The following is a 21160-nucleotide window of genomic DNA, read 5'->3' on the forward strand; positions in this document are numbered from 1 at the left end:
CATTAGGAAATCATCCCCAGGAGCAGAGAAGTTCCAAGGTGGCTGAAACATTCTCAGTCTTGGTCTCTATCCTCAGTTCCAGGGCCTTAATCCTGATTTCTGAAATTAGGTAATGAAGTCATAGGTTCCTCTTATTCATCCAAATTAGAAAAATTACATTAAAGACATGATACTCTAAGGCTGATTAAAAAACTGTGTATATAATAGTGTGTGTGTGTGTGTGTGTGTGTGTGTGTGTGTGTGTGTGTGTGTGATATAAAGGATGTTCACAAGAAGGGTCTGTGCATACAGGAAGTAGGTAAAATAGAGTATATTTAAAATTGGAGTAAAAGCCTAGGTCATCACTGTATATCATGCACATTTATTGAATAATCCTCTTCGTTGTCTAAATAAATGCAAATATTATATAATGTTTGGGAAAATGCAGATGCTGGCTCAGTGCTTTAGAAATACAGAAATAGAAAAACAATTTTCAGTGTGGACAATGTTCTCTTGCTGTAACCAAAGCTTTGGAAATGCTTTTTCTTTCCAAGCTGGAATTGACAGCTGTGGATTCTGGAAGTATCTGTAGCCCGCACCTCCCTCTCCTTTAGGATATATAGTGCCCAGCAGGGCTGTGTGACAGAGAAGGTGAGATCAGATTCAGCTGCTGCCACCAAACTTAAAAAGGGTTGATTGATATGCCAAAGGCTTTTCACAAAGAATATAAATCGAATAAAATGACTGACAGCAAAATAAACATTCTAGAACCAGAGTAATTAGGAATATATTAGCAAGTAAAATAAACTTATTATCATTAGCAAAATTGGCAGCTACTTGCAATTTCCCTAGGGGCCCCATTTCACCTCCCCCCCCCTTTGGATTAAATTAGGAAAGATTAATGGCTTTGGAGATACTGTCTTAATTCAGGCTGTATTTACTTCTGTACCTGTCTGCAATTAGATAAGTTCAGTGGTCCTCAGATAATAATCTGTAGCCATCAGGGGTTTTTTTTGTTTTTGTTTTTGTTTTTTTTTTCCTGTGTGTGAGCTGGCCCCAGGTGTTGTAACACTGAGTCTGAATAAAACTGTTGTTGGCTCAATTCTTGGAGGAAATTAAATTATTAGATAACGGGTTGGATTGTACTAAAGCGTCTTTTTATAATTTTCTCCCTTTTATGTATTTTTTTTTCCAGGCCTTTAGCACCTGCTGCCACTTGTCTCTAGGAAATGCCAAGAAGTGACAAAAGCAGTGAATGTGAAGCAAGTGGAATAACTGAAGGAAAAGGGTGGGCACTGCCTAGCTCAGATTAGCAGTGTCTTCATCCTGTGAGACTGTTGTGCTGCAAGTGTGGACCTTGGCTGGCACCAGGAGAAGAGCTGAGCACGTTCGTTGTCTCCTGTATCCTCTGATCCTGCTATTCCCCAAGGGGAAGAATATCATTGAGCTTCGTAGGCAGAACTTTGGTATCGGTGAGGGGTTCTTTGCTACCAGCAGTGAAAACTACCCTGGCAACAGGAAGGAGAGAACTGGACAACTGTGGGAGAGTTCTTGTGAGTATCTAAGGAGATGTGCACTAAAGGATTTGGCTTTGATCAAAGAGAGATCTAACATCTGTCCTCAATGTTAAGAGGTAATTACCATCCTGTCTTTCTTTGGGGACCTTGAACCAAGTAATTAGTCGGACAAAAAGAGAGAGCTGATTGTACTTAGTTTGAGGTGAGGGATTTCCACATGAGAAATACCAACCTTGTAATTGGGGTTAGGGGTAAAACCTTTGAGTCACATGATATCAGTTGATCAGAAGTCTATGGTTAACAGCATGGCTAATGAATCATTCCTGTGTGGTAGAGTTTTGGTCCTACACCAAAGCTCAGATCATCCTTCCAGACTGGAATGTGTTGCTCTATACACAGGTGCTGGTCGAGTGACATGTCCTTACAACAAAGGAGAACAGCAGGAAGTCCCGCCCTTTGCCTCAAGATCTCCTCCTTTAGTAGTTCTCTGTCCACATTCTTTCTATGTGAAACTCTATCTGAAAGTTTAATAGCTTGTGGTAAAATCTATTAGTCCTTCCAGAAAAGTTTTGAATTTGAGGGTGGTTTTGGAAGACGCCCCCAGCCCAAACATCCTCTGAGTGTCATAATTATGTAAAGTTCTACATGGGGAATGTTGTACTTGATTTTCATGATGTACCACAGAGGCAAGGACATGTGCCATGTCAGAGGCTAGCAATGCAATGGTGCTGCAGAGCTATAGACAGAAATGACAGCCTGACAAGCAGTCACCTACCAGATGACACAGTCTGCCCAAGACACAAAGTGTAAAGCTTTCCCCAATGTCTCTATTTGTGAGCACTCCTTCCAGCAAAGGCCCACATGAGCCCCCCACGTTGGCTGGTCTTCCAGAATTGAAAGAAAAAGAGAAGGATTATTTTAGTTTTACATAAAAAAAAACTAGGCCATTAGATTGCCTTGTCATAAGCATCAGATACCAACACATGACAAATGTGTGCTACAACTGTGAGGTCTGATCAACATGAGCAAGATCTCACATGGCATAATCATCTGCTCAGAAGAATATGAAGACTCTTCCACTGAGCATGGGAGGAGACACAAGTATCAAGTACCTATCTTTTCCCAAAGGCACTGGAATTATGAGGCTGACAGGACTGAAGATTGCTTAGGACTGCAAATAAGAAAAGCAGTCAAGAGAACTTAAAGGGACCATGGCAAGCTAGGTGCCTGTGCAGGAGAGGATGCCATAAGTCTGGGGATGTACCTCAGCTGGTAGAGTATTTGCCTAGCATATTTGAATTCAGGGTTCGATCCTCTAGAGTGTACCAACAGGGCATGGTGGTACATCTTGTATTACTAATACTCAGGAAGTGGAAGCAGGGAAATCAGTAGTTCAAATTCATCCTCAGCTACATAAAGAATTTGAAGGTAGCCTGGGTTACATGAGACTCTAGAAGTAAGAGGAGGATTAGGAGGAGGAAGTGGAAGTGGAAGTTATTGCTTCGGTGTATCATGTCTTTTTTATCAGATTAGGACAATGTAGATCAAATTTTCTTATCTAAAAATTGGGATATTATTCATATCTGTGTTATAGGGTGATGATCTATGGTGGCTATTACTTTGCTTAAAAAATAATAATTAAAATAAAATAGCTAACCCAGGACAGAATAGTTAAATAATGCATGCCAATAAATCAGTCACTCAGCAAATATTTATTGGGCATCTCACTATCAGGACCTGAACAGAGAGCTAGGACCCAGAGATGGAAACTAACTGGTCAGGAAAAGCTTCCTCTTTGCCCTCCTAGTTTTCAGTCTAGAATATGATGCAGCATGCTTTTCAGGTTAGCTCCTATAAGAGTTTTTTTTAAAAAACTAATTTATTTATTTGTTCATTGTATATCGTAATCACAGCCCCATTCCAACCTCTCCTCCCAGTCTCACCCTCCTACCCACTTTCCTTATACCCTCTACCCAGGTACCAATCCACCATGGCACATCAAGTCATTATCTGCTGGATGGAGCCTCTCAGAGGACAGTTATGCCACATTCCTGTCTGAAAGGATAGCAGAGTGTCATTAATAGTGTCAGTGGTCGTCTGTCTCCCATGGAGTGGGTCTCAAGTTGGGTCAGTCATTGATTGGCTATTCCCTCAATTTCTGTTCCATCTTTTATCCCTGCACATCTTGTAGGCAGGACAAATTTTGGGTCCAGGGTTTTGTGGGTGGGTTAGTGTGCCTCTCCCTCCACTGGAAGTCCTACCTGGCTACAGGATGTGGCCACTTCAGTCTCAGTATCCCTTGCTACAAGGAATCTCAGCTAGGGTCACTTCCATATCTTCCCAGGAGCCTCCCCCATCCCAGGTCTTCAGCTTATCACAGAGTTTTAAATGATTCATGTCAATCAGCTCTTGTAGAGACTAACATATGCAAGAATGAAAGGAATAAAGGAAGGAAGGAAAGAGGAAGGGAAGGAAAAGAGAAGAGAGGAAGGAAGGGAGGGAGAAACAGGAAGGAAAGTGTATTGTAGAGGTATGTGTAACCAGAGGAACTTACAGTGAGGAAACTGATGCTACAATAAAGAAATCCTCTTGAAGGAAATTAATACTAAATACAATAGAACCATGGATACCATATTGGCTACACATTATCAAAACACTAAATTATATGTGTCAATGGAAAATAAGAGCCACATATCTTTCTAGGTCAGGGTCCTTGAAATTGATGCAACCCACAAGGAAAAGCAAAGAAGTGGGAGGGCTATTTTGCTGCTACTAGAATTTTCAAACAAAAATGTTCCTCAAGCTTTATTTCATTTACTTTATATATACAGAATGTTTCAGCGGTTTGCATGGAAAGCACCACTCATCCTGCTATCTTTGCTGGAGTCAAAGAAATGAGTCTATATAAATCAGGATTTGCATAAGCAGACACTCAGCCCAACTGCTTAAACTATTTCATTCACTTGGAAGAACACTTGACTTCACTCTCAGAGTTGTCAGGAAGCGTTTCCCAATTCTCCCTGCTGTCAGTGAACTCTGTAACAGTCACAGTACATTGCACAATGTCCCCAAACCTCTTGGGTCCTCTGTTTCTGAAAATAATGAAGTGTGATGATATCAGTTAAGGAAAGGCAGTGGAAAATGCAGTGTACGTAGCCTGTAACAAAGAGCAAAGAAATCCCTGGTTTCAAAGCTGCTCCACCGGGATAGGGGGCAAAGGGAGCAACCTGTCAAGCCCCTGCTGATGAAATAATTCTCATCCTAGATTTTGATGCAAATTTCTCAAGATGAGAAACTGTTTGATGATCTTCCTGGTACATCTGCTAGACTCCTCCTGACAAGGAGATTCCACCAAAACCACATGTATGGTTATTACACAGGAGAGGGCAGAATGTTTGGAAACACTGCCTCATGAAGTTTATTCACTCACTTAGAAAATACTTATTAGGCACCACAGTATTAGTGCCTGTGCAGAGAGCGAAGACTCAAAGGTAGAAACAAACCATGAAGAAAAGAATTCTTTCAGTCTAGAGTGTGATGGAGCCTGGAATTCAGGTTTGCAGGCAGAATTCTGGCTCTCTTTGTTTGAATGATATAATTTCACCAGGGTTCTGACTCCTTGTCTATTATAGGCTGTCATGGCCTGCATCTGAAGCCCTCTGTGAGAATTAACAGGTTGGCCATCTCAAAGCATGTGGGCAAGGTTGAGCACACAGTGCTTAAAACAGCTAAGGGATCTTTCATCATTGGGTTTTTGGCCAGGGTCGATGCTCCAGCTTTCAATGGCTTATGAATGGAGGAAGAGGATCATTCCGACCCACAGACATCAAAGTTTACAGGAGAATTCCAAGCCCAGTCCATGTGTCTTTCTGCTTCTATAACACAATACTGTTGCTCATAAAGAGCACCCATTAATTACTCACGATCCAAGACCACGGCAAAGATAGGTTCTGTGCCTCTGCGGTTCAAAATAATAATATTGTCTCCTCTTATGGGGAGTATCATGTGTCCTTGTATGGTAGAAAGGATGGAAGGGGTGGGAGGGGGAATAACCGCTTCTGTCAAATTGTCAGGCTGCCTCTAATCACCTTTCATGGTACAGTCACCTTCTAAAGGTCATGCCTCTTAATACCATTTACATTGAAGATTAAGTTCCAACATAAACTTCCAAGAGAACCAAAACGTCAGTCTCCATGACAAGCAGAGGGCTTCAGAGTAAGGAGGAAGTACCAGAGTGAGTGGTTGTGATGGGGAAACTAGAAGCTCAGAGCTGACACAGTAGCCTCCTGAATTACAAAAGCTCTGAGAACCTTCTAGAGCTGTGGTTCTCAGCCTCTGTGCCTCAACCCCACCCCCCCACCCAGAGGCCACATATCAGATACACTACCTATCAGGTATTTACATTAGGAGTCATAACAGTAGCAAAGTTACAGCTATGAAGTAGCAACAAATTAATGTGATGGTTGGAGGGCACCACAACATGAGGAACTGCACTAAAGGATCGCAGCATTAGGAAGGTTGAGAACCACCGCTCTAGGGTCCTGAAATCCTTTATACTGAGCCCGATCTCTTGCTTTTGTTATCTCAGAAACTCACCTTTCTACCTGAAAGATGCTCGTGCCAGCTTCTTCTGAAAAAAAAAAAAAAACTGGATCCATTTTAGCTTCTATAAACCCGTGCTGTCAAAACTCCCAAGTTCAAGCAGAGGTAAATTTGCCAAGTTCTTGCTGCTCTTGGCACTTCATTTCCGTGAATAATCTGACTTCGGTGCTTAGAGGCACAGGCAGAGATATTGCCAATGCTATCTTCAGGTGCAGAAGGCGATGGCCTATCGCTCAGAGACGGAGTCATCTGTCTAGTGCCAAGCAGAGATACACATGTAGCTTTGAATCATGTGTTCAGTGCACCACTTTGTTCTGCTGGAAAACAAAAACTAACAACAAAACCCCCCAGGGAACTGAGAATTAGACATATTCATAGAGAAGGTAGATGTCACCTAAATTTATTTTGAGCACCATTGGGCATCTCCTTGGCACTCCAAATTACTTCTGCCCATAAGGGGGCACGGTGCCTAAAATCCCGCCACTTCGCTTCAGTTCTTTAGGCTTGGACAGGGAAGTGCATTGTCTCATATCTACTCTCTCAAGGTTACTGTTCAGAACTCCTCTGTGCACTTCCATTGAGACCAAACAGATGAGCATCACCTGACTGACCCCTCCTCCTTCATCCCACACCTTTTGGCTTTCTTGGCATCCAGGCCCTCATCTATTCATTGGCCAAGCCTGATAATGGCCAAGAGCAAATGCTGAACAGGCAGGCACCTCTTGAAATCATAAATTTCTTTGCACTTAGCGATGCCCAATAAATCTTTTAAAATGCAAATCAAGAACTATACACTGTGTTGGTTTACTGTAATTAGATGATTTTTAAAAAAAAAAAACTTTTACAAATTGCATTTTTAAAGCAAGAGGAGAGTTCTATTTATGTTTGTAATTATGGTATACATAAATCTGTTTACTAAGTTGTAACACATTAAACATATCTGAACATTTAGGGATAGAATATCAGGCTTACCAAACTTTTCTTAGAGCCTTCAGCCACTTGTGAAGTGGGGCCAGGGAAGATACCAAGAATGCGTTGAGGGCTGCAGAAAGGACACCTCTGTACTTTACAATTAAGTGGGTGGTGTGTAGGGGAAGTGGGAAGGGATAATATAATTGTAGGAAGCGAGTGAATATAGAGCTATGATTTAAGAGGTTGTAATTTAACAGTAACAACTAGTCTGTAATGAGCCCGCTTTTAAAAAAAAGTGTCTTAAGTTCTTAAACAATAATTAAATTTCAGTTCAGATATCTTATTTAAGCTCCGAAAGGTTTTGTTTGTTTAAGGTTATCATTCGTCTTACAGACACAAGGATGGGTGCTAAAGATGTTTCAGGTCACATCTTTAGTTAATATAGTGGGGGCCAAATCCAATTCTTCGTGACTTTTCACAAGTCAGATAAGTTTGAGAATAGGCAGAAAACACGCCAAGGGGGCAGACCCCACCCGTTACGAAGTAAGAGCTCCCTGCAAAAGATTCTTTGATCTGGCCTGGCAACCGAGTTAGGGCAAGAAAGGCAATCCAAGGAAAGCCACAGGTGGGGGACTAAATACAGGATTAGGTCAGGATCAATGGAGTTTGGCCACTCCTGTGTTTCCTGCTTCCCTTTGGAGGTCAGGAAACCCAGCGCCGCCTGACCTCCTGCGGCTGCCATAGAATTCCCCGTTGCCATGACTCCGGAATGCGTCTCAAGCGCCGCGACGCAGCTACGAGGGCTGAAGGGAATCCTGCAGGTCTCTGAGTTTCCTTGACCAGTGATCCTGAAAAACAACGCCATGGGCCGGAGTAAGCGATCCATCCCCACCTTCTGCGAGCTTAGCACCTTCTCCCCACCGGCAGGCAGATCCCCCTCCTCCCACCGGCAGGCAGGGCCAGCCCTCAGGTGCCTAAGCTGCACCAAGCTCTCTGAGTCTACCCAGGATTTCTCAGGTCCTCTCAAGATCCCTCAAAACCTCTCAGGTCTACTAAGGACCTCTAAAGCCCCACTGTGACCTCTCATTATCCTGTAGGTCCCCTAAATCCTCTCAGGAGCGTTTTAGTCCCTTCAAGTCCCTTAAGTCTCATCAGGTCTCTTCAGGTCCTCTCAAGTGCTTGACATTTTCTCCATTTGCTGCCAGCGGCTAGCCAGTCTGTAAAGTAGGCTCCATGGAAAAAGGAGTTTAAGGAAGACCTGGTGGCTCAGCATTAGCACACAGCTGGTTAGACTCTGAAGTCCTAGGTCACACGTTTTGCATGCCACCCACCTCACAAAATAAGATGCCGCTGTCTAATGGAGGAGAACACCAATTCCAGAGCCATGGCTGGACACACACCCTTCCTTATGGCCACCCTAAGAGCTCTATGGCTTTGCCCTGGGCCCCCACCTTTGGACCTCAGCTTCCTCACTTCTACCACAAAGCTTTATTATATATACTTAGTAAATGTAAAAGTGTTTATCTAAAACTGTTATAAGTGTCCTCAACGTGATGGGCTGAACAACTAGATATTTTAAAATTAGATCGAATTATTCCTGTTATCAAGAAACTTTTGACGCATTTGCATATAGTTCCATCTAATGTGCCAGTTATCGTTGTTAAAGTGTGTATGTGTGCATGTGTTTGCGCACTAGTGTGTGCAGATGCATATTTGTATGGACGTGGAGTCTGGAGTTTGGCATCTGGTGTTTTCCTTAATTGTTCCCCACTGTATTTTTAAAGTCAGGATCTCTCACTGGAAATAAAGCTCACCCGCTCAGTAAGACTGGCTGGTCAATGAATTGGAGTCATCTGTCTGTCTCTGTCTCCCCAGTGTGATGATTACAGATATACCACGCCCACGGGTGCTGGTAACCCCGCCCCATTTCCCTCAAGCCTTAGCAGCTGAGTCATCTCCTCGATATGTCTTCGTCCTCCATACTTAATATTTTTAGTCAAGAGACTGTGCTTGGGGCTGGGATACTGTTTAGTAGCAGGGCGTTTGGAAGTCTCATGGGGAAAGAGGAAGGGAGGGAGGAGAACGAGGAAAGGATGGAGGGAGGCAGGGGAGATGGAGAGGGTGGTAGAATGAAGGAATGTGAATGAGAGTGAGATGGTGGTGATTTTGGTTTGGTTTGTTTGTTTGTTTTTTGTTTTTCTGCCCTGGAAATCTGTAAGAGGTTACCTTTACAAACATTCAGCTCAGAAGCTGTAGGGTTGTCACCAGGTACCTAATTGGCCATGTAGGACTGGTGGAAGAGAGTGGCCTGATCTGAAGTCCAGACAGTGGGATAAAAGACAAGTACCTTGCCACGAGTGCTTGTATGTGCCGTGCCAGGTTCAGATGCTCTCCATACATTTTTTTTTCCAGTCTCAACAGTGTTCCAAGTCAGAAAACAATGACCAACTTATCCATTTTTAGGGGGAGGTGGGGCAGAGCTGAGAACCACTTGAGAGTCCTTCTTACACACACACACACACACACACACACACACACACAGCTGAGGAAATGCCTTTACCATATTGGTCTATCTGCACACCTGTGGGCGGTATTTTCTTGATGAATGTTTGATACGGGAAGGCCTAGCCCACTGTGCACTGTAACATCCGCAGTCAGGGAATCTTGGGTTGTGCAAGAAAGCAAACGGAGCAGGCCAGGGAGAGCAAGCCGGGAAGCAGCATTCCTCCGTGGCTTCCGTGTCAGTTCCTGCCTCCAGATTCCTGCATGGAGCTGCTGTCCTGACTCCCTCAGGGGCAGATCATGATCTGGGAGTTGTAAGATGAATAAACCCTTTCCTCTTCAGGTTAGTTTTGGTCATGTCATATAATCACAGCAACATAGAGCAAACCTGGACACCCATGTTTCTCCTTGATAGCTTTCTGCTCACTAGCATCCCTTCAGGTTCCTAGAGGACTTTGTAGAGACAGCCTGTTTCTACCTTAAGTGGTCAGTAGGATTTATTCGTGGAAACATCTATGTCTACATTTTCTTTGCTAGAAGGCTCCTTACTCCATACATAGGTACTTGAGATGACCAACAGCGCCTTAATCTACCCTTGTCTTCTTGAGTGAGCTTGGTAGTTTTCATCTTATTAAACAATTTACCCATTTAGCATACATTCATAAATTTATAATATTCTCTGTTTCCTTTAATATTTTTACAGAAGATATATTATCTATCATCACAAAAATTGGCAATCTATTCCATCTCTTTTTCTGCTAAGTCAAATTAAAGTTTCCTGATTTCATTTTTCTTAACTCACCAGCTTTGGTTTTTATTGATTTTTTTTCCTGATTTCTAAGCCATTTGATTTCTGTTAGAAATTTAAAAAAAAATTTTTTTTTAAAGTTTTTTCTTTTTTTGCTTTTCTTTTTTTTTATTAATTTATTCTTGTTACATCTCAATGGTTATTCCATCCCTTGTGTCCTCCCATTCTTCCCTCCCTCCCTTTTCCCCCTTATTCCCCTCCCCTATGACTGTTCCTGAGGGGGATTACCTCCCCCTGTATATTCTGTTTTGGTTTTGATTCGTCCTTTTCCACATATCTTAAAGTGGAAGCTGATGTCTCTGCTCTGTATCTTTCTCACCATGGACATTCAATATTACAAATTTCCCCTCCCACAAATGTCTTAGCAAGTCTCTCCAATGAGGCCATTCTGCTCTGAGTACAAATCTGCCTCTTTTTGGTTCTAGATATCTGATGTTTTAAAAACAATGCTTTCATATATTTTGTCTGGAGTTTATTTGTGTAGTGTGGGAGTGTGAATCCTAACTAGGACCCCATCAGGTCCAGAAGGTAGAAGTCTGTTGCTCTTATGATTTAGCCTAGTCCTGGCACTCAGCATTCCCTGAACTATGAAGATGAAAACCTCTCTCTGTTCCAATTCCTTCTTCTGGTCTCCACACTTAGCTTTCAATAGTCCATTAAGGTCTCTTATCCTTTCCCGGGCAATTGTGTTTAGTCAGAACCCCTAAATGAACCTGTCCTTTAAATGGCATCCCTGATAGTTCACACTCACTATTGCACTCCCTTCCACTGTTATTCCATCACTGCTCATCACCAGAGAAAGTTTCACAAATGCCCAGCAACTGTGGGCCCATCACTGCCTGCATCCCACTGACTGCCAGCCATGGCGTCCATGTTGCCATTCTGGCAGCAGCTTTGAATTCGAACCCCCCTCTTACCTACCATAGGTTTTCGTGGGCCACTTTGGGCATCAGTGATTCCAGGCTGGGTTTCCCAAGAAACAAACTTTTCATGCTTAGCATGTTATAGAGTCATCCTGGGGAACAACATGGGGTGGGTAGGCAAGAGATTGGGCAGGATCGACCCTAGGGCTCCAAAGTTGGAGTGGACTTTCTGACTTGCTCACTCTGAGATAAAAGACTGGGTCTTAATCAGTCACCCACCGTGGACTTTGGGGAGCAGACATTAGCTGGGTTGAGGTGATGTTTTTCAGCTGAGACAGCTCGTAGGAAGGTGAGCAACTCAGTACCAGCTGCTGGCAGAGCTCCTGGCAGCTGGTGGAATTAAGCTGTTAATTTTGAAGGGGGTGAAGGGGAAACAAGGCAACACAATGTGTTATCCAAGATGGCCGGGGATGCCCTTTCCTCATTTGCTAGTCTGGCAAACATCTATACACATTTCAAGGTTCAGGCCTCTCCTGCATGTAGCCTCTTCTGACCTCCCTTTGTTGACTCAGTAGCACACACCACCTTTTCTGAGTTCTGCTATGGTTCGTTGTGCTTTTTAAATACCCCAGTCCAATCAACAGCCCTTAAAGACGTCACTGGATTAGGGAACAGTGTGGATCCCAGTGCCCATTAAGCCTGCAAGAAAAAGCAGTGTGTGTTATTTGAAAATTCTAATAGAAAACATTTACACACTATGAGAGTTAAATTTCATACCTACAATCCCATATTTCTACTAAATATCTTTTATTCCATGTACCTAATATACGTAGATGCACAAAGCTGTACTTCCATTGTTTTTCATGATGTTTGAAAAATCCATGAAATCTGCTGTGAATATAATTGGTTGATTTTAGTCTAGCCCAGAAAGAAATGTAGAGCTGTTTTCAAAACTTGATCTAAAACATAAAGGAATGACCTGGATGTGATGGTTCACGTTTAGACTTCCAGCCTTTACCTGGGAGGCTGAAGCAGGAGGATTGCCATGAGTTTGAGACTAGCCTGTACTCTGTAATGCATTTTGGGCAGCCTAGGCTGTAATGTGAGACCCTGAGTCAGGCAAGTAAACAAATCCTAAAAGAACAAATACTAAATTATTTTGGCTTTGGAATTTTGTCAAATTTTACTGAGTAAACTTGAAAATCTTTGCAGAAGTAAATGTATTGAGATATGCCCTCATAGCTCAGAAACTTTATTCTGTTGCATATCGCACCCCTAACAGGTCTATGATGTGTGTGTGTATGTGTGTGTATGTGTGTGTGTGTGTGTGTGTTTTGTGTTTGTGTGGTATATTTGTGTGTACATGTTTGTATATGTGACTGCAGGTGTGAATATGCCATACATAGCATATGTGTGAAGGTCAGAGATCAGCCTCAGAGTTTGGTCCTCATCTCCCACTTTGTTAAAGACAGGTGTCTTTGTGGCTTGTCAGGCTAGCTGGCCTGGGAGTTTCCAGGGCTCTCTTGTATACGTGCCTCTTCTGCCTATAGCAACGCTGATTACGGATGTGAGTTCTGGGGATCCTAATTCATACCCTCAGGCTTCTGTATCTTGTGCTGAACCCACTAAGTCATCCTGTCAGGCTGCACAAAGTCATTTTGTAGATCCATGTTAAAGAGGTAAGAAACATGGGCTGCCAAATCAATATTAGTTCAACCTTGGGGTTCTCCAGTGCCCTGCTTTAACAGAATATGAATGTTAGAGCCGTCAGTATCCTTCTCTGGTTTCTCCCTCCTGTAGCAGTGAAGATATTGCTGAGTACCTCCTCCACTAGGATACTTTAAGTTCCATCTGAGACTTGTTTTGTTATTTGTGTTTTTCTGAATGAGAAAGCAAAAGCAGTGTTTCATGTGGCCTGTTGCCTACACCAGAGGTGTTACAGCTCCATTGCTCTTGAAATTGTTGCATGCAGGGCTTTTAATTCTACCAAGGAATTTTTAAGTCTTAGCGTGATCTTCTGTAAGCACAGTGCCATATTATTTGGTGCAAGACTTTCTGAAGGTGGGCAGTGTGGCTCGGAGATAAAGACGGCATAGTTAAAGCTAGATGGTATGTCTGCAGCACTAACAAGTTAAATAATCCTGTTGTAAATTAGTATTGCTCTCCACTTAATATGTCTTCAGTTTTTAAATTTTGTACGTGTAAATTACACATGGAAAAACAAACTAGGTAGTATGTAAAATTGCGAAAGTCCTTCCTATTTGAAAGTATGAAACATACTAAATAAATAATTTGAGAGAAAAAAAGACCACATGATCATCTCATTAGATGATGAAAAAGCCTTTGAAAAACACAACAACCTTTCATGATAAAAGTCTTAGAGATATCATGGATACAAGGCCCACATCTAAACATAATAAAGGCAACATGCAATAGGCTGTTAGCAAACGTCAAATTAAGTGGAAACTTAAAGCAATTCCACTAAAATCAGGGACAAGACAACGCTGTCCACTCTCTCCATGTTTATTCAACATAGTACTTGAAGTTCTAGCTAGAGCAATATGATAGCTAAAGGCAATCAAGGGGATACAAATTGGAAAGGAAGAAGTCAAACTACCGCTATGTGCAGATGATATGATAGTGTACATAAGTGACCCCTCAAACTCTTCCAGAGAAATCCTACAGCTGATAAACACATTTAACAAAGTGGCTGTTATACAAAGTTAATAAATGGGCCGAGAAGGAAATTAGGGAAACAATACCCTTTATCATAGCTAAAAAATAGAAAATATCTTGGTGAAACTCTAACCAAGCAAGTGAAAGACCTGTATAACAGAAACTTCCAAGTATCTGAAGAAAGAAATCTTAAGAAGACATCAGAAGGTGGAAAGATCTCCCATGCTCATGGATCAGTAGAGTTAACATAGTAAAAAGGGCCATCTTACCAAAAGCAATCTACAGATTCAATGCAACCCATCAAAATTTTTACAGACCTCAAAAGAACAACCCTTAAATTCACATGAAAAAAAATTAAAATCCAGAATAGCTAAAATTATCCTGTACAATAAAAGATCTTTTGGATGTATCACCATCCCTGTGATGTTGCACTAAAAAGCAGTAGTAATCAATCAATCAATCAATCAATCAATCAATAAGTAGCATAGTATTGGCATAAAAAGACAGGTTGATCAATTGAATCTGATCAAAGATCCAGAAATAAACCCACACAGCTATGGACACTTGATTTTTATGACAAAGAAGCCAAACCCATACAATGGAAAAAAAAAAAAAAAACCAAAAAAAGCATCTTGAACATATGGTGCTGGTCTCACTGGTTGTCTGCGTGTACAAGTATGCAAATAGATCTGTATTTATCACCCTGCACAAAACTCAAGTCCAAGTGCATCAAAGACCTCAGCATAAATCTGGAATACACTAATTCTATTAGAAGAGAGAGTGGAGGATAGCCTTGAACTCATTGGTGCAAGAGACAGCTTTCTAAACAGAACACCAATAGCTCAGGCACTAAGATCAACCATTATAAATAGGACCACATGAAACTGGAAAGCTTCTGTAAGGTAAAAGACACTGTCAATACAGCAAAATGCACCCTGCAGATTGGGAAAAGATCTTTACCAAGCCTACTCTAACAGCGGGTTAATATCCCAAATATATAAAGAACTCAAGATATTAAGCACCAATAAACCACATAATCTAATTTTAAAATGGGGTGTAAATTTAAACAGATAACTCTCAATAGATGAATCACCAATGGCCGAGAAGCACTTAAAGGAAGGCTCAATGTCCTTAGTCATCAGGGAAATGCAAATCAAAAAGACTCTGAGACTCCATCTTACACCTGTCAGAATGGCTAGGATCAAAAACTCAAGTGATAGCACATTGCTAGTGAGGATGTAGAGCAAGGGGAACACTTCTCCATTGCTGGTAGGAGTGAAAACTTGTACAACCACTTTGGAAATCAATCCATTGCTTTCTCAGAAAATTGGGAATAGCTCTACCTCAAGACCCAGCTATACAACTCCTAGGCATATACTCAAAAGATGCTCCACCATACAACAAGGACATTTGTTTGACTATGTTAATAGCAGCTTTATTCATCATAGCCAGAAACTGGAAACAATGTTTATGTTCCTCAACTGAAGAATGGATAAAGAAATTGTGGTGCATTTAAACAATGGAGTATTAATCAGCTATTAAAAACAGGAAAATCTTGAAATTTGCAGGAAAATGAGTGTAGCTAGAAAATATCATCCTGAGTGAGGTAACCCAGACCCAGAAAGATACACATGGTAGGTACTTACTTATAAGTGGGTATTAGTACAGGATAATCATTCTACAGTCCACAGACCCAAAGAAGGTAAGTAACAAAGAGGGACCAAGGGAAGTGGATGAAGAGAGAGAACTGGGTAGGAGAGGGCATGAGAAAGGGAACGAGGGTGGGGATCATGAGGGGGAGAGCTGGAGATGAGGTGGGAGAGAGAAGGGAAATCGAAGGGAAGGGGCATCTCTGGGACAAGCTGCAGGCCTGAGACAGGGCAGGCAACTGGGAGGATATGGAGGTGACTCTGAGACTCTTAGCAGCGGGGGATGTAGAGATTGAAATGGCCACCTCCAATTGCTAGGCAGGACTTCAGGTAGGGGGACTTCTACCCAGCCACAAGACATTTGACCCAAAATTTTCCCTGCCTAGAAGGTGTGCAGAGATAAAGATGGAACAGAGATTGAGGTAAGGGCCAAACAATGACTGGTCCAACTTGAGACCCATGGGAGATAGCCAACCCCTGACACTATATAATAATGCTCTGCTATATTTGCATAGCAACTTGATGTGCCTGGGTAGGTTGGTGGGGGAGGGTCCCTTCGCTAAGGAGAAGAGGAGGAGGGAAAGGGAGAAGAGGGTTGGAGGGTGGGGCTGGGAGGAGGGGAGGGAGGGGACTGCTATAGGGATGGATGTAACATGACTAATTAAATAAATACATACATAAGTAGATAGATAAATAAATAAATGTGCAAAAGACTATCATCTCCACGCACCATGTAGAAACTCTTGGCATCTCTTCTAAGGGTCTGGATCTAGGGCTCTCACTGATGTTTGCCATTATAGGTAAGGCAGTATTACGTCACAATTTCCCGAGTGCCATAAAACAGCATGCCACGTAGCACCTGGCCTATTATAAAGCTGCTCAGCATTTTGATTGGCTTGATCGTGTGCAGGGATCCACAGCTGCTCTAGGTTGATGAACACAGCGTATCAATCCAAAAGTCAGCATTCTACAGCTCTCCCTCCCGTCCGTGAGCTCCAGCTCTTACATTCTTTCTGCCCTCTCATCTGTGATGTTTCCAGAGCCTCGGCTGCCCATGCAGATGGCTCCCACACATGCACATCTGGCTAGCAGTAATTGGACATGGGGGGTTATTAACAACAAAATAAGAGGGCGTGAGGTTGTGAGGGAGATAGAATGGGGGTAGTTGGGAGACTTATAGGGTGACAGAGGGGGATGGATATGATAAAAATATATTATAAAATTATGAAATTCTCAAATGCATACATAAAATGTTAGTTTTAAAAATAGCTTGGGGAAGGGCCACTAAGAAAATTTGTAGGATCACAGTTCTACCTTCCTTTCTGATTCTACGCTTTAAAACATGTTGTCCTATTTGTGTACAGTAGTTGCTACAAAGCAGTATTACTGCTCTGAGTATTAACTGTAGGGCTCCTCCTCTCTGTGTGATTGGTGTCCGCACTAAAGGAGCTTTCCTGGTCCTGCCCCTTTAGACTGAATGCGATTCTTACCATTTTAATTCTTGTGCTTAGGAAGTAAGGATAGGCGCACTTCCTTCCTGATGTCTATCCACAACCATCCCATGCGGACAGTCCATTTCAGTCAGATAATGGCACATTGATATGACTTCCTCAAATTGTGGGAGATGCAGCAAGAGAGGATTTTTTTTTTTTTTTTTTTTTTTTTTTTTTTTTGGTGCTAGTAGGAACCGCATCCATCCTTCTAAGCCTCCAAGAAGCAGCAAAGCCTGAGGAGGCTGTGACACCATCCGCAGCAGCTAGGTCACCTGGTGGGCCATGTAGGTACTCAGGGATCATGTGATGCTTAAGATGCCGCCAGGAAACCCTCGAGCAGATTGCAGACTGGTTGGGTTATATATTCGTATGGATATCAAGCTAAGCCTCAACCAGAATTTGGGGACAAGATAAGTAGCAGCCCATCAAGTGGCCCACCAAAATGCTAAATAAAGTGCGTGTTCCTCCCTTGAGAAGAATGCTTTCATACAACCCAAAGAGGGCATTTAATATAACGTGTCAGACTCCTCAAGGAGCTTTGCTTGAGTGTGGAGGCTCAGGGTGAGTTCTGGCTCACTTCTTATTTCTCTTCCTTCCCTGCCTGTATCCCTGATCCTTCCTCCACCCCATGCTCACTCCATTCTATACATCCGAGACGTCCATATACCTGGCAAAAGGTGCTCCTTGGAAACTGTGGCTATTGGGGATGAAAACCCTGCGCAATAGTCTGTCTTGTAAATGATCCCGGGAAGTGACTAGTGAGGTGCAGACCTGGCACTCCTTCTGTAACAGATTTCATTGGTTTCTCTCTAGGCATGGTCTAAAGGAACAGCATAATTTCTGCATGAGGTCATCTTGGTTCATGGACTCCAGGCCTAATAGCAGCCAGTCTTCCAACAATCCACCCCCTCTCTGGGCTTCTAGGTCACAGATACACCACTAGGCATGTGAGAGCCCGCTGAGCAGTGGTGAATAATTCCCACATCTCATTAAGATAATACAGGGGGAGAAGGTCCCTGTCAGTCACAGTCATAGGGGAGGGGAGTCAGAGGAAAATGGGAGGGAGGGAGGAATGGGAGGATACAAGGGAGGGGATAACAATTTAGATGTAATATGAATAAATTAATAAAATATATTTAAAAAAAAAAGATAGCTCTGCTAATGCAGTTATGCCTCTCAAGCCAGAACTCAAATTGTGTGCTTGTTAAGAAGGGTTTTGTAGATTACGTATAGAGGTGATGGCTTTAGTTTATGCAACTTATTTGTTATATTCTCAAGTTGGATGTCAGTTGATTTCAGTTACTGAACAAACATGGGTGGCTAAGTGTGTAGTTCCATAGGCTACATGCCTAGTAGCAGGTGTCCCAGGTTTAATTCCTGCAATAAAAAAAAAAAAAAAAAAACACCAAAAAACCCAACTTAGTGTGTGTGTGTTTGTGTCTGTGTGTGGTGTGTGGTGTGTGGTATGTGGTGTGTGTGTGTGTGTGTGTGTGTGTGTGTGTGTGTGTGTATGTCCAGCAAGAGGGTAATTTTAATATCCCTTTTAATGTTTGGTTACTAGGAAGATTTTGTTGTTGTAGTAGTTGCTGTTTGTTTGTTTCCTTTTTCTTAAACAGTTTGTGCAAGCTGGCTAACAAAATAGTGGTAACATTCCAGACATAGCAGAGGGGTCCCAGCAAGCCAGAGCTGGGCAGGCTGCCCTTTGAGGCTCCTTTGGAATCCCTTCGGCATGTGTTTGCCAGGACTGGGTTTGCAGCCTCCTCTGCCTGTCAGCTGGGGTAGCCCTTAGAGCAGCAGGAACCTGCATCATGCATCGGGTTGTAACCTCTCACCTTTATTCTCCATGCTATGCTAAAGTAGTGTCATCTCAAGCTACCCAGCCTCCTCCCACTGGAAGGAGCAGAGAGTTCAGCACATTGAAAACAAGCAGTCGAGTTCGTATATGGTTTTATCTTTTTCTTTTTTTTTTTCTGAGACGGGGTTTCTCTCTTTGTAGCCTTAGCTGTTCTGGACTTGTTTTGTAGACCAGGCTGGCCTCGAACTCAGAGACATCTGCCTGCCTTTGCTTCCCTGAGTGCTAGGATTACCTGCTTGGGTCACCACTCCAGGCTTGTTTTTATGTTTTTGAAAAATTATTTATTTATTTATTTATATTACTACACATATATAAAATAAACTACATACAGCAAGAAGAACCACAGAACAACCAGGAATTATATTCATGGTACATTCATAGTGTTTTGGATCTTTGTATTCGGCAACCTTGAAGAAAACATTTTCTTATCTCAGTGAGTCTAAACTTCTGACTGTAACTCATTATTTTTCATCATATCTCATCTCTGTCAACTTCAAACATCTATCTAGACCCAAAAACATCCTAACCCCAGACAGCCAAGTTTAGTTGTGAAACTAAACTATTTGGTCTTCAACCCCATCAGAGACTTGAGAAGGAGCAATATCACTCACCTGAGTGAACAGGAAGGGCAGGTTAGCAGCTTCTATATTTTAAAAAAAATTACAGAGACAGTTTATTTTCTCAGGCTTTAGATATTTATTTTCATTGGGAGTTGGTTATAAGTTACTATTTGTCTTATCCAGAGAGAATACAAGATTGGACTCAGGGCTGTCTTTCTTTTCCTTTATCTTTCTTTCTTAGGTTTGGAGATAGGGGCTGAAAAGAAAGAATGGGGAATATAGAAATAAACAGGGATGATAGGACAAAAAGTAGATTATCAAGTTTACACCTCAACCTGGGGCCTTAACTGTGCTCACAAGGTTATTTTTTAATTCACTGGTATGAAAATGTGTATTGGTGCAAAATAAGTTTAATTTTGATACATTGGTATAGAATTCAAATTTAAGATTATTCTTCACATACATTATGTGTATTTCTACTCTAATATGAGGTATTATACCCATACCACTCAAGTAGAATACAAGATTTACCTCCAATTCTTTGAAAATCCTATCGCAGGCTGTAGCATAAGTAAGTTAGACAAGTTAATTGTCAACTGATCAATTTGTGGTCATTTCAATTACTAGTCTGTTTTTACCATAAGAATTTACATCCTAGATGTAACAGATAGATCTGATTCTATAGACAGATAAGGTAAGATCTTAAATCTTCAAAAACCTCAGAGTCCTACAGAATATGGCATTTAAAGATGTTTATATTGGTTTAATGGTTCCTTGACAATAAGACAGGTTAGCTCCTGGCAACACCCAGCCTACCTCAGGGATGATGATGAGCATCAGTGAACCTCCTTATGGAGATGGCTTCAAATGTGGCAAACAAGCCACTAGAAAAAATGTCCTCATTTCAACCACTGACAGAATTATTCCTAAAACTTGGCAAGCTTGGATGCAGGCAGAGTTGATGGCCGAACTCTGCCAAGACAGGGAAAGCAAGTCCTCAATAGTTCCTGCCTCACAAATATGCCGATCAGATATAATGGGCCAGAAGGCTGAAGTTGTTTTTATGTTTTTAAAAAAAGGTACAACTCCACCTTTCAGAATGTGACAGGGAGGCAGGCCAGCTGATAGTGCTGTGAAGGACTTGTCTCAGCTGGACAAGTCCACACATTGAAGATCCCTAGGAATCTTCAGGGGCTCTTACTTGCTCATGCAGGAGGTAGTGTAGCACAGTGGTTAAGAATAAGTGGTTTGCTAAATTCAGTTTCCTCTTTATGTAACTTGGTAAAAGTTTCTTCCAGATTCCAAAAGTACATACAAACCTATGTATACTATGGAATATCTGATGGAGAATAGCATTTTAATGTCATGTATATAACCAAGTTATCTTTAACCCAAACACTTTCATACATGAATGCAAAGATATTAGGAACTGGCAGGCATGGAATCCACTGTTCCATTTCAGAAACTGCGACAAAGTATCAGGTGTTTCAGTGTTGTAGGATCTTCTTTGCCTGCGGCAGAAGAATTAATCCCCAAAACAGACCCCTGTTGAATGTTTACAGGGATAAGCATTATGTCCCTGTGATGTAATGAAGGCGTTATCCTTTTAGCTCTCACAGATGGACTGAAGACCTTCTCTTTTGCCGTGTTTGGGAAAGCAGTCACTTCTCATAAAGCGTTTCCATCATTTTAGTGGCATTTAATCTCAGCTGGCTTTGTTCTTTTGCGCCTCTGTAGTTCATAG

General features: G+C 42.0%; 1 protein-coding gene across 1 annotated transcript in view; it reads left to right on the forward strand.

Annotated features, from left to right (window-relative positions):
- Positions 1 to 7824: 7824 nt before the first annotated feature.
- The window catches only part of Dnaaf11 (dynein axonemal assembly factor 11), a 104919-nt gene continuing 91583 nt past the window's right edge, over positions 7825 to 21160 (forward strand). The window contains exon 1 of the mRNA XM_051159590.1: positions 7825 to 7883. Coding sequence (XP_051015547.1) covers positions 7874 to 7883 — 10 coding nt within the window. The 5' untranslated portion in view covers positions 7825 to 7873. The remainder of the gene's footprint in view (positions 7884 to 21160) is intronic.

This window comes from Acomys russatus, chromosome 17 (genome assembly GCF_903995435.1).
Source record: "Acomys russatus chromosome 17, mAcoRus1.1, whole genome shotgun sequence".
Classification (NCBI taxonomy): Eukaryota; Metazoa; Chordata; class Mammalia; order Rodentia; family Muridae; genus Acomys; species Acomys russatus.